The 14,142-nt window shown below is 39.6% G+C and overlaps 1 protein-coding gene across 3 annotated transcripts in view; it reads right to left on the bottom strand.

The window, feature by feature from the left end:
- The window catches only part of LOC117665445 (uncharacterized), a 51,412-nt gene extending 46,830 nt beyond the window's left edge, over positions 1-4,582 (bottom strand). The window contains exons 1-2 of one of the 3 annotated variants that reach the window (XM_087877300.1): positions 4,246-4,582; positions 324-381 (exon numbers count right to left, since the gene is read on the bottom strand). In XM_087877300.1, coding sequence (XP_087733426.1) covers positions 324-368 — 45 coding nt within the window. In that variant the 5' untranslated portion in view covers positions 369-381; positions 4,246-4,582. Of the gene's footprint in view, positions 1-323; positions 382-3,951; positions 4,192-4,245 lie in introns of those variants that run through there. The other 2 variants (XM_034417332.3, XM_087877306.1) reach the window with 2 other exon arrangements.
- Between the last annotated feature and the right edge of the window lie 9,560 nt (positions 4,583-14,142).

Here is a 14,142-nt window from a genome sequence, read left to right as displayed (position 1 = left end):
CACTTTGTCATTATTCAAAACAAATCCAAAGCAGGATTTAAGTACAGGAATATAAGAATTCAATGAATTCTTAAAGATAAGTGTTACAATTATTGAACAAGCATTAATGCTATAACTGAAATTTCTTATCCATGATAGTCATAAAATAAACTAAATCTAAAAACACAGGATCACCGCTGCTTTATCAATCTTACATTTCACTCATGAATAAAAAGCAGCACCAAGGACTCTGAAATCTCCCATATGTCAGACATTTGAGATATAGAAATTTTGAATTAATAATATTAAAATAGAAATTGTGAGGATTTAAAATAAATACTTACTTCAGATTTAGGGACTGAATCATCTCCACTGCCCCATCTCCACATAATTTTAAGATGGCTACAAAAACAATAGCATTGGTTTATTCAAGCAATATTTTCTGTCCAAACTAAATTCTAAATACCGTATAATACAATTTAATAATTTAATATTCAAGACAACCAAAAATCCATTAAAATGTTATTATATAATAATAATGCCTGAAGCCAAACAAGAAAATTTTACTGTGGAACAAACAAACCAAAAAGTTCTAGAAGAACTGCTAAAATGATATCAAGGGAAGAACAAGCATGTACGTTCCACAATTAATTATCATCAATGAGGCAGCCCTAAGCAACCTCATTTTGCTCTTCACAACACTATGCAATATTCATTGATGAAAAAAATTAATACAGCCACCATAGCTTGATAGTCAAGTAATGAGGCAAGCTTTAAAAGATTGTAAACCTGTTTTTAAGAAGGAATGAAAGGTGCAGATACATAAAAATATACATGTTGCAGTACAAAACTGAACTTCAATTGTTTCTGCCATAACTCAGTATAATAAATTAATGTTCATATCAATCTAGAAAAGACTTATTTTTAAAAACTTGGTAGTACATTTGAGAACTAATTTCATAATAAATCCAGTATCAAAGATTTCCTGGGTTCCTAAAAATATTTAGGATCATGGTTAGAAAAAATGCATGTTTCTCATATATTTTAAGGAAATTAGATGTCTAGCTATTAGTTATAAAATGTCAAAAGTAATTATTAAATACCACATGGATAAAGCTAAATGTGTTGGGCTACAGCATCAATCATCATCAACAACATAAATTGCTCACAGGGGTTGTGAATGAAATGAGTTGTACTTTAACATATCTGCAGAACATTAGGCTCGATAAAGTTGTTTTATATCATAAAAGAGTGGTGTAGAACAAGACATGTTTGGGGCAAAGTAAAACTAACTTCTGCTATAGCCCTTCACTTTGCTAAATGGAAAGAAAAGGCAGATTATTTGATCTCCATACTTCTTTCATGTTCATTTTTCATAGCACAAAAATATGGTGTCCTGGGACAATTAACACTGAAACTTTACAAATTAAACACTCCTGTAGACTCTAAAGACTCAGATCTGAATAATAAGAGAAAATGCCTTATGTACTTTCAACTATCTCCCCTACACCCTAAATAGTCCCTGGAAGAATCATCCAAGTTTAGGGGCCATGAATAAAACAATTTTCACCTCAGCAATTGGATACAGGCCTGTTTCTTAAATGAGAAATTAATACAATGAATATCTTAAAAAGAAAAAGGGCACACTCACTTCTGTTTCTATACTTACAAATTAAATGTAACCACATGGAAGTAAATCTTTCAGTAAAATGGCTGAATGGCCCTCTATTTAATGAGTGAAGTTTTAAATATAATTAAATCTAATTATAGTTCTACAGAAACACAGTAAGATACTTTTATTTTGCAGACAGCAACTCTTTTATATCTCATTGAATGCTGCTTCCAACATTTTCTAGAGTATTTTATTCTAGTTTAGTATGTTATGATTTAAAATTAAAAGCTCCACTGCAGTTAGTGTTCATTAAGCTTTTCCTACTAGAAAGTTCAAATACTTGTAAATAACAAGAATCATATGATCATAATCATAATATCATAAGTGTCAATGATAAGTGTCAAGTGTTACTAAATAACCTAACATCTCAAAAGAAATACCTGACCCACCCAGCACTACTGACATTTTTGAGATAAGCAGCTTTACTGATAACCATAAAAATACTTATTTAATTAGCTAGCCAAATGTTTCCAGGTAAGCAATTCCTTTTTTCAAAGCTAAGGTAGAATCAGTTACCATCAATCACATACAGGTGTCACAGAGAAGGGCAAATGACTGGGTGGAATGACTATAACAACTGAGACTAGTTAAAGACACATATGCAATTATTGTTTCATATTATATTGACGTTATAATACTTTATTGTAAAAAGGAACAGTACAGTAGCCCAACCTTCTTATAAGCTTGTTTGAAACACTGATGCATAATGGTTAAAAATTTTCTAACAATGCTGCTTGAGAAGAATCCTCCATGTCTCATATCGTGACATCACTAGTAAAGGGGTACCACAAGGATCAAGATTTAGAACACCTATCGAGAATTGTGAATGAATGAATGTCGAATGCAGCTTGTTGGCCATATCTTATATACACCTAAAGACTGGCTTCTAAAAAATTGCACTACACTGAATACCTCCTGAACCTGGAGAAAAGAGGAAAACAAGGCCAGTCTCAGAAAACTTGGCGCCAAACACTTAAGGAACATAAAAATTATCAGTGTCCCTTGGGATGATGCCGAAGATACTGCAAATGATTGAAACCACTGGAAAGCACTTGCTGCCCACATGTACTCCGCACAGAACTTAATGGCGATGTTGATGAGTTTAACATTTTAAGCTGTAAACCGAAGTGAGTTCTTTATGAACTAACAGAATAAAAACAAATTAGATTAAACCCTGCATGGTCAGATTTCAAATATTGACTCAAAAACAGTTCTGACAAGGAAGAAACCTTTTTTTTCTCTTTTAATCCAGCTGTCTCATTGATTCCAGCTGTCGCATAGACCATGCACACTTAAGACATTTTCAGGGAATGTTCTGTCCACTCCCCCCCCCAAAAAGTCCTATCAGGTGGCAAACCTAAATATGACAGATGATCAGACTTTTGTCTATGAAGTACTCTTGGAAGACACTCGCTGAGCAATGTATTCTACTTGGCCAACATTGTAAAGGAGCTTCATTTGTGCGATTCATTTTAGCTCAAGGATACAGGAGGTGGGGTATGATGTTACAATATCCTACAACGTCCTACCTGTCAATGACTACTTCAGCTTCAACCACAACAATTACACGAACAAATAATAGATACAAACTCAAGGTAAACCGCTCCAAACTCGATTTGCAGAAAATATGACTTCAGCAATGCCTGGAATGCAATACCTGACTCTGTGGTTTCTTCCCCAAACCCCCAAAACTTTAACCTTAACTTTAACCCAAAACTTTAACCTTAGACTGTCTACCTCACCCCATTCCTAAGAGGTCCGTAAAAGGGGCGTGCATAAGCGCACCAGCGTGCCTACCATCCAGTGGTGGATTGTCCCCGGTTCACACCAGTTCTATAGAACTGGTAGTAAAACCGGTGGGAGTTTCTGCCCACTGACCCCGATGTCATCAAAATGCTTAAGCGCATGTGCAGAAGCTCCTGCGCATGCACAGAAGAGCGCATGCGCGAAGCGAAGGCATGCACGTGGCTCCATTGCGAACTGGTAGTAAAGGTAAGTAGAACCCACCCCTGCTACCGTCCCTGTCCTAATGTCCCCTTTTATTTGTATCCATCTCATGTATTCATAATTATAATTATGTCTATACCAGGGGTCTCCAACCTTGGCAACTTTAAGCCTGGCGGACTTCAATTCCCAGAATCCCCCAGCCAGCAAAGCTGGCTGGGGGATTCTGGGAGTTGAAGTCCGCCAGGCTTAAAGTTGCCAAGGTTGGAGACCCCTGGTCTATACGACACTGCTTTCTTTACACTACAGAGTCTCGGGGCTTTACAAAGGAGTCCACCCAAATGAGTCAACCGAACCTCTCTCTCCCTGGGTCCCGGCTTTCCGAAGCCAGCCTCTCTCTCTCTGTCCGGCTGGAAAAGCATCGCTTGGAGAAACAAACCTAAAGGAAGCTTCGTTACGGCACCTCCGAAAGCCCCACAATGGAGTCCCCGTCGGATCAGGTGCTAATTAATGGCAGGGCTATAGAGCCCTCCCTTTCAAAGGGGCGGGGCTTGACGCAGGGAAAACACTTCCGGTTGGGACGTTAGAAAACCCCCTCTTCTCTAAGGGGGGGGGGAGGAACGAGGACGGAAGGAGATTGACAGGCTTACCTGGCAGGAGGGAGCCAACCCGGAGCACGGTCTTCCCCCCCCTTCCCGCCCCCTCGAGAAAAGTTAAACAAGAGCGGCCCTTAGTGCTGTGAGGCTGCTACTCAGAAGCCGCAGCGCCAGCCCCGCCTCTGCCCGACCCGGTCCAGGCAGGTCTTAAGCCGAGCAAGACCATGGTGCCGGCGCAGGTTTCGCCGCGGCCAGAGCAAGCAGCGCAGGAACGCGCGAGGCCCCTTCCTCGCGTCAGGACGTCAACCAAGTTTTCAGCCAATCGGCGAAGCAAGCAGCGAGCCTGGCTTGGGGGCACCCTGGCGGCTCTTTCGCCGTCTGCTTACGGACGAGCGCGCCCCCTGGCGGTGGTCGAGTCTCGCAGAAACAAGCGGCTCCGATAGGGGCGCGTAGATGCAGTGTCGATTTAATCGCTTTGACTGTTTTATGATGGCATAAAAAAAGGATGGTTACTGCAAATCAGATATACCGAGTCAACGAGGTTCTCCCCCCCTCCAATATTAATTCGTCGCCAACTGGGATCCGTTTATAGAAGAACGACATCCACTATTAATAAATAAAAGTGCACGCAAAGCCCTGATGAATGCAATAATCTGTTGGAACGTTTTTAATGACTGCTAAAGGTGTACACTACAGTGAAAAATAGTCTTTGATTTAGAGGTCAAAAAGCCCATCATTAGCTTGACATCCTTTAAATGCTTATAACTTCAAAAGCAGCAGAAGGCAATGTAAAAAATAATAATAATACAAACTTCCGGATTAATGTTAATTCCTGATTATTGGATCTTTGGGGAGAAGGGACTATTAATCTGATTAGGGTGGCACGACAGATTTTAACACGGTTAGTATTTGAACTTTTTCGAGAAAGGAAGAAATAGTGTTTTTTTTTTTTTAGATAGGTAATTAGGGAGAAAGGGAACAAAGGAGCTTCTACAGCCATGGCTGGATGGAGTCACTGAAGCAGTTGGCGTGAGTTTAAATGGACTCCAGAGGATGGTAGAGGACAGTAAGGCCTGGAGGAACGTTGTCCATGAGGTTGTGATGAGTCGGACACCACTTCACAACTAACAACAGCCATGGTGCTTCATTTTAGACTGCGAAATGCTTCAAGCACGCTGAGCTTTTATTGATTAGTAAGGGTTTTTTTAGTGTGTGTTTTTTAATTTTCTCATTTTTCTCCCCTTATTTTCCAACAGCCTCACACTTTAGTTCATGCTTTCTAAATTGAGGTGATAAAGGTAAAGGATCCCCTTTTCCAATCGTGTCCAAGTGTAGGAGCCGGTGTGCCATCTCTGTTTCTTAGCAGAGGGTGCCAGCCTTCTCCGAAGACATTTCCATAGTCATGTGGCCAGCATGATTATAGCAGAGGCTCATGGAACACTATTAATCTCCTACCGAAGTGGCACCTATTTATTCGCATTCGCATTTTTTTACTCAAAAGTAGTTCTATAAGTGTATGTAAAATTGCAATCTAAATTGTGCAGTTCGCTGATAGAAACTTCGATTCTACTGAAATTGCTATTGCTATACATTCACAGTCTTTCAAAAACAAATTAAAATGCAGAACAGACTTTTTTTTCTGAGCAGTGCTTGCAGATGTTTCCTTACCCAAACTAGGTAACTTGATCAGTGCTAGTGCTATTTGGGTAATGAAACGTCTGGAACAGGGGTGGGTTCTACTTACCTTTACTACCGGTTTGCAACGGGACCGCGCTCTTCTGCGCAAGTGCAGAAGCCATTTTGATGATGTTGGGGTCAGTGGGCGGGGTCTCCCGCCGGTTTTACTACCGGTTCTATAGAACCGGTGCGAACCGGGGGAAACCCACCACTGGTCTGGAAGAAAACAGGCAAGCTCAGAGGGCACCAAGGACCCCTCAGGTCAACCCTGAGCTACAAATAATCACTTATTAGTATTTTTTTTCTTTTGTTCAATTATGTCCGAGTCTGGACAAGTTCCTGCTGTTTTCTTGGCAAATGCTTTGCCATTTCCTCCTTCGTAGGACTGAGAGAAAGTGACTGACTGAAAGTCATCCAGCTGTCTTGGTGCTCATGGTGGGAGTAGAACTTTGTATCTCCTGGCTTCTAACCTGATGTCTTAACAATCACACCTAACTAGCTCTACAGACAGAGGTGGGTTTCAGCAGGTTCTGACCAGTTCTGGAGAACCACTAGTGGAAATTTTGAGTAGTTCGGAGAACCGATAGTAAAATTTCTGACTGGTCCCGCGGCCCCACATCTATTCTCTGCCTCCCAAGTCCCAGCTGATTGGGAAGAAATGGGGATTTTGCAGTAACCTTCGCCTGGATTGGGGAGGGAATGGAGATTTTACAGTATCCTTCCCCTGCCACACCCACCAAGCCACGCCCACCATACCATGCCACGCCCACCAAGCCATGCCCACAGAACCAGTAGTAAAAAAATTTGAAACCCACCTCTGTCTACAGACATATTATTGATCCATTCATCTAGGTTACCAGATATCTAAACAGCCAAAAGATATTTAGATATCAAATGAGGAAAAAGAAGACATACTAATTGTTTAACTTTCTTGGCATCTGCAACAAAAATTACAGTGAAAAACTACAAAAATATGCATTTAGGTTTACACAGATAAGAAATTACTTTTTCCAGAATCAGAAATATTTTTCTAAATTGCAATACTTTTTCAACAAATTTTTATTTTCAGCAACATATCCTAGTGATAATATGGAATTAACCATGTGCTTTCCAAATTACACCATAAAAGTGCATGAGTCATGTGATCCATAGACTAGAACGATTTCAATTGAAGGGGCTGATTGAAGCCAATTGCTACCCTAGAGTAAGGTAATAACATAAAGCTAGGCTGTAGAATCTGTCAATCGACAAGAGAAAGAAATGGACAATTTACAAGCACACAATGCACAAAGATTTGAATAGCTACTATTATGAAAACAATTTGTTTTCATAAACAAGGTACTCAAAAGTTAAATAATATTTGATTTGAAGGTTATGCTTTCCGGATGGGGGACATGGAGGATGTATATTCCTTTTCTAGACATCTCTGGTAAGCCTACATTAAACTGGTCCATTAAATTATTTCTAATAGAAAACTAAAAATATGATAGATAACATAAAATACTGAAACTGTAGAGACAAAATTCTTCAGTTAAATATATAACAATTAAATTCTGTCTGTAACTGTAAAATGCCACTAATTGCCTGCTTTAATTTTAATGTATTTCCTATTTATAAAACGTTACAGATGTTTAATAATATTTGGTGATAATGTACTGAATATGTTAGTTGAATGAGTAAGAACATACTTGACTAATTTCATGCAATGTCCTTGTCTAAACTATGGTAGGGTTATCATTGGTTTATGGTGTTATGTATATTCAGCCTGTGTGGTTAATTACAGTATATTCAGCCTGCGTGGTTAATTACAGTATAGTTCATTTTATTATGCCAGAAAAGTTATTTTAACCGTAGAAGAATATGTTGTATGAATGTAGCTTATTGCTTTACAGATGTTAAAGCAAGCATCTATTTAAGAAAAATGCTCCATATCCAAGAGACAGTTAGCTGGCCAATCTTTTATTGTTACCCTGGTAGTATAGACTAGTGTTTCTCAAACTCAGCAACTTTACGATGTGTGGATTTCAATTCCCAGAATTTCCTAACCAGCCTGAAAGTTTACACATATAGCTGAGGTTGAGAAACACTAATACAGAAGGAACACTTGAAAAAACATTCTTGGTTGAATAAACATGTATTGGTAAATAAAGGGAAAATCTCTTGTGAACTTACGTTGGGTCGATTTCAGTGGTGGGTTGCTACCGGTTCACCCCGGATCGGGTGAACTGGTAGCGGCTGTGGTGGGAGGCTCCGCCCACCCACCTGGATGCTTCTATGCATGTGCAGAAGTGTCATGAGCACACGCGCCCACAAGCGAACCGGTAGTGATGGGTTTTGAAACCCGCCCCTGGTCAATTTAATTACTAAACAAATAGATTTCCACATCTAGGATATTTGTGTATCTAATATAGCATTTTTGTTAAATACAGATGGAAAAGTTTATAATTATTTATAGACTGATTATGTAAGAGGAGGATAACATATTTTTTTGGGTGTGTCTTTCAGGGTTCAGCCAGGGTGGATTTTTTTATATTTAATGTTAGATTTCATTAATATTGGGGGTGGGTTCTTTTTTGTACACAAGATCCCCCCTTTTTTTTTGTTATTAGTGTTGCATGTTTGACAATCTTTCTGTTTTTCTGTTTTGTGTTTTATGTTTGCTGATAAAAGAAAAAAATGTGTTGAAAAAGGCAGGGAGATCTCATGAAAATACAAAGGTTTGTGTAAGTCTACTTCACAGTACATCCTCTTATTACTAGCCGTCCCAATGTTAGCCAAGGATGTTGTATGGCTTTGGGCCAAGTCTTTAGTTTCTTGTTCAATGTGTTGTGCAAATTCAGATATTTTGATTAAGTAAGCCATGATTAATTTAGTCATAGTTAAGCAAGGTGTACAAAACCTTTGGAATGGTTTCAGAATTTATAAAAAAAGAACAAAAGGTGAAAATACTATTTATTTATTTGTTCAACTTGTATGCCGCCTTTCTCCGAAGACTCAAGGCGGCTATCACAATATGTTCACACTTCTTGGTCTCCCATTAAATTTTTGCTGTCATATTCTGTTCCAGCTGAAGTATTCAAGCTCTCTTTCCAGGCAGTGACACGTATAATGGATTGCAAAACACTATATGAAACAGGTTTCTTGGAACATGGATTGCTAAAACCAGTTAATCCACTTCTTGATTGGATCATAAAGTATACCTGACTTAACATATAATGAATGGCTGTTGCCTTCTATATCTTTGCAATTTCTTCTCAGAGATCTAAAAAGGTTTGCATAAGTTTATTTGCTTCTGTTTACTAACAGCACTCATTGTAAGGAACCCTGATAAAGGCAATTCTTACCTGCACATTTACAGAGACCTTTGTAAGTTTTTTTCTGTTTTAGTCACCTAGAGATAAACATCTTGTTACAAATTTTGCAGTATTAATAAAGCAACTATATTCCACACCTGAATTCAATCAACATATCAAGCCTATGAGGTAGTTGATTAGCTTAATGTTCGGTAAAGCCAATTACTTTGGTTTATAATTCATGACTTATATGTTATGTAACCCCAATCAACTGTAGATTACTCAGTCAACCAATGATTAAATAAGTTAGGCTAAATAGATTGTTAAACATAGACTGAAATTTGTGTTAGGTTGGTTCCATGAGTATTCCCGCTAAGGATTCAGTCATATATGTTAGAAACATGGAATATATGGCATCCAACTTAGATTCCAATTTGTAGTAATCCAAGCCATCAGGGTGAGTAAGAAATATGGAAATTGCATACCAACAACGAACTACCATTTGTTAACTTAGCTAGTATTTATTAATCCAATTTTCTGAGATGCATGGTACTGAAGCACAAGTACAAGATAAAACTAAGCACAAGATTTATGCCAGGTTTGCAGAAGGTTGTAAACTAAAATGAAGTTAGTGCTTTGTAGTTCATTGTGTCACTGAAATATAGCAAATACTATCTATTTTGATTATATGTTAGCTTCTTCGTTCTATTCCATCCATTAGTGCTGTTAGTAGCCTTCTTTCATTCCTATTTCTAAATTAAATAAGAGTGAGCTGTATATCATTTTCATGTTTTCTTATCCTGTAGTTCACGTTGACAGGTTTCTGAATGAGAATTTTAAATTATCTTTTTATTCCTCTATATACAGGTAGTCCTTAAGATCCAACCATTTAGTCAGCAACCATTCGAAATTACGAAGGTGCTGCATGGACTTATGACCCTTGCCCAAAGTTATGGCTGCTGCAGTGCCTCCCCAATCATGTGAACAAAATTCAGGCACTCTGCCATCTGCCCACACTAACAATGGACCACAGAGATGTTGTAGAGGCCACTCTGCCTTTTGTACCTCGCATCCTATCCTGTTGGGTCACCACAGGCCTTGGGCCTGCTTCTCACCCTACTGGATCCCATACCCTGCTCTCCATCCTCACCATGTCTCAATCATTTGGTATATCTCTTCTGGAAGCACCTGCTCTACCATGCAGCACCATCTCAGAAGTAGGCACCATTTGAGGAGTGGCTGCAATCCAAAATGGTGTGGCTGCAAAGCAACAAATGGTGTGGGTGCAAATCGCTCCAAAGCACGATGTTTAAAGATGTTTAGAAAGGACAGCTGACTGCTCCACCCCACAACTTCCCTATATAGTGGAGGCCACATGGTGCCCTCCAATAAATGGGCACCATTTTGGAGGAGCCGGATATTTCCCAGTCCAATAGTGGCAGAAAAGCAGGCCTAAGGCCTGCAGGCACCCAGTAGGTGTAATGTGTTCCTGGGCCTGTGCTAGGCCTCCCAATGCCTCCTATATCCTTAAGGCAGCCTGTGCTCCACTTAACCGTTGCAATGGGGAGAACAGGGATTGGGGTTGTTAAATTAGGTGTTCATGTGGGTGCCTTGCTGAACAATCATCACAATTTGTGATTGATAGGCTTCATTACATCCTAAAATAAGGATTACCTCTGCTGCAGGGGTGAAATCCAGCAGGTTCTGAGAGGTTCTAGAGAACCGGTAGCAGACGTTTTGAGTAGTTCGGAGAACCAGCAAATACCATCTCTGGCTGCTCCCAGAGTGAGGTGGGAATGGAGATTTTGCAGTATCCTTCCCCTGGAGTGGGGTGGGAATGGAGATTTTGCAGTATCCTTCCCCTGCCACGCCCACCAAGCCACGCCCACAAAACCGGTAGTAAAAAAAATTGGATTTCACCACTGCTGTGCTGTACTAGGTTTTTAATTTTATATATCGTACCTATGGTAGCTGTCTCTCTCTCTCTCTCTCTCTCCTTCTCTCTCTCTCTCTTTCCCCCTCCCTCTCATTCTCTTTTTTGGGGGATGATTCTGAAGCAGTTCATTCAAACCTCTGAAAACCATTCTGTTTTCAAAAAATAGTGTCAAAGAGCACAGTCCAAAAATGCTAACACAAATATTGCTTTATCTCTTCCCTCTTTCCCTGCATAGTTTTCCAATGATGTGTAATCACCAGATCTCTTTCTGTATTCCTTGTTTTCCATATGCAATTAAGAAACTGGCAAAGAAGAAAATAATTGCAGAAAAGTGTTTATTTTTGGCATTAAATTAAGACTTTCAGACTAAGACTTCATTTAAAATTACAACTTTAGGAGCCCCTTTTTTCTTATAGCCTTTATGTGTATACCAATGAACAGAGAAATAAAGGCATCTCAAGCCTGATATGCTGCAAATACTTAAAACCTTACAGATTATGGTAATCTATTAATACATTTATAGTCAGGGATGGCCAAACTGCATGTTGGTTTTATACATTACTTAGCCTGTGGTTGTGTGTGTGTATAACTTTAAGATTAATATAACCTTTATTTTCATAGTTTTCTGTGGGCACACATTAAAAATGAAATTCTGTTGCCTGCTGTCAAAAGTGTACACATATATAACACACATATAGATATGCTATATACATATATATGTATATACCTACACCTTGACATATAAATACATATAAATATTAATCACTGTCCATCTTGAATACGTAGCAGAAAGACGAAGCTTGAGTGTTCACAAGGTTGATACTGTATGGAACAAAACTGGCTGAATCTGGATGTTCTGCTTCAGATGCCACAAAGTCTCTCCCAGAAGGTAACAAGGAAAAAAGTTATGAAGAGGATGTGTAGTGTCCCAGACAATACTGTGGACCTTGGTCAAGCATCACTTATATGCTATGTCCTGGATAGACAGAAGTGAACTGCCAATAATCTCTGCCATCCTCACCACTCTCCGCACCGCCTTCCAGTCTGAAGCAGTAATGCTTTCAAACCAGACTGTAATGCAATATGACAGGATGCTCTCGATCATTCCTCTATAGCAGGGGTTTCAAACTCGTGGCCCATAGGCCGGATGTGTCACGCACTGGCCATGCCCACCCCCGTTTTAGCAAAGTCACGATAGATCACATGATGACTGTGATGCCGCGAGTTTGACATCCCTGCTCTATAGAAAGTGGTAAGGACAGGAGTAAATGTAATTAAAACTTTTAATAAAGATATAAATGCTAACACAAAATAAACTAGAATAAAAGTTCAGAAGGTGCAAAAAAAAAGAACAAAAGGGGAGTACAAAAGAAAAAGGCAACAGACAACAATAAAGTAGTTTCTTCCAACCTTCCTCATACTGACCACAAGTTAATATAATCAACCCTATCCTAATCCAATACTTGAAAGAAGAGCAAGGTCTTCATGGCCTTCCAGGAGCTAAAAATGTAGAAATCCCTTGGATCCTAGATGGGAGGCTATTCCAAAAATCTGAGGCAGCTACAGAGAAGGCATGTCTCTAAAGTCCCATCAGGTGACAACACTTAAGGGAGGAGACCTGGGACACACCTACCCTATCTAATCCAGTAGGATGGCCAGGTACCCTCAGGCAAAGGTGATCCCACATGTAACCTGCAGTAATCCAAATGGGAGTTGACTAAGGCATGAGTGTCCAGAAGAGAGCCCTCCTGGTCCAGGGATAGGTGCAATTGGCATACAAGGTGAATTTCTGCTAAGGTCTTCCCAGCCACAGCTGCCACCTGCTCTTCCAGCCAACTTGTGCACCAGAACTATTGGGAAACTATTGCCACCCCATTCACAGTCAGAGAAGACAATTCTCCTGACCTCAAGGGGGCCAAAGACCAACAGCTATCTTGCTAAGGTGGAATTGCAACTTGTTTCTCCCCCTCATCCAGCCTCCAGGCCCCAGGCTAGCACCTGAACAGCATCACTTGGTCAGTATAGGGCTGAGATGTATAGCTGGGTATCATCAGCATACTGATGATACTGGATGCTAAACTGCCAGATGCCCTCTCTGTTGCTGGTTCTTTTTTGGAACCATCGCCAACCAGATTGGCCCAGACTCAATAGACACAAAAATTGGAAATAAGGACAATTGATTAGTGTTTTATACCTCCCTTCAAGGACTGCAGGACAGGAATGGGGAGGAGGGGGGAGAGACTTTTATTTTAAAAAAATGTTTACAAATAAAAGACCTCCAACTCTGTTATTCTGTTTTTCTATCATTGTAAATTATAAATGCTCACCACTATTGTAGAATCTTATTAATAAAACTATTTTCTATTTTGATTATTTTCTGTAAGCTCTTTTTTAAAGTTTCTGCTTTCTACCTCTAATTCTTCTCCTCCTCAGCTGAATTTTTACTCCATCTATGGGAAATGGATTCCAGGGAAGGAAAACAATGTGCGTCTCTCCCTAGTTTTCTCAGTTGCTGCCTCCTTTCCCCTTTGCTTCTTCTCCTTCAGCAGCCTCTCTTTATTTGATATCATTCAAAAGGAGAATGAAGAGGAGGAGTTGCATAAGAAGATACAGTATTTATGTAATGTAATACAGTATGAAAAGTAATGCCTGCAAAGTATTACATCACCAACAGATGGCAGTACTGATGTGCTAGATTGTTCCAGCCTGTTTTGGGGCATCTGTTCTTTCACTTCAGTTGGCAGAGTTACTGTGAATTGAGGTGGAGGCAATATAATACCACAGGTTCACAAAAAAAAAAATAAAAAAAAAAATCTACACTGAGCAGAAAAACTTGGTGGTGGCCTCTTCTTTATTCCCCCCTCCCGGTATGTTTGTCCCCCACCCTGTTGTTTTTCCAAAAAGTTCTAAAACCATGGTTTTGTCAGTAGTCCTGCAGATCACAAATGAAGATGGAATTGATCAAGTGGCTGATCTGATTGTGATGTTGTTGCCGGGGCGGGGGAGGGGGCAGAGAGCTGTGGGTTTTTTATTATATGGATTTGT

This window comes from Pantherophis guttatus, chromosome 1, assembly GCF_059756535.1.
Source record: "Pantherophis guttatus breed Tessera chromosome 1, ASM5975653v1, whole genome shotgun sequence".
NCBI classification, from domain to species: domain Eukaryota; kingdom Metazoa; phylum Chordata; class Lepidosauria; order Squamata; family Colubridae; genus Pantherophis; species Pantherophis guttatus.
This window is presented reverse-complemented; position numbering and strand designations above follow the sequence as displayed.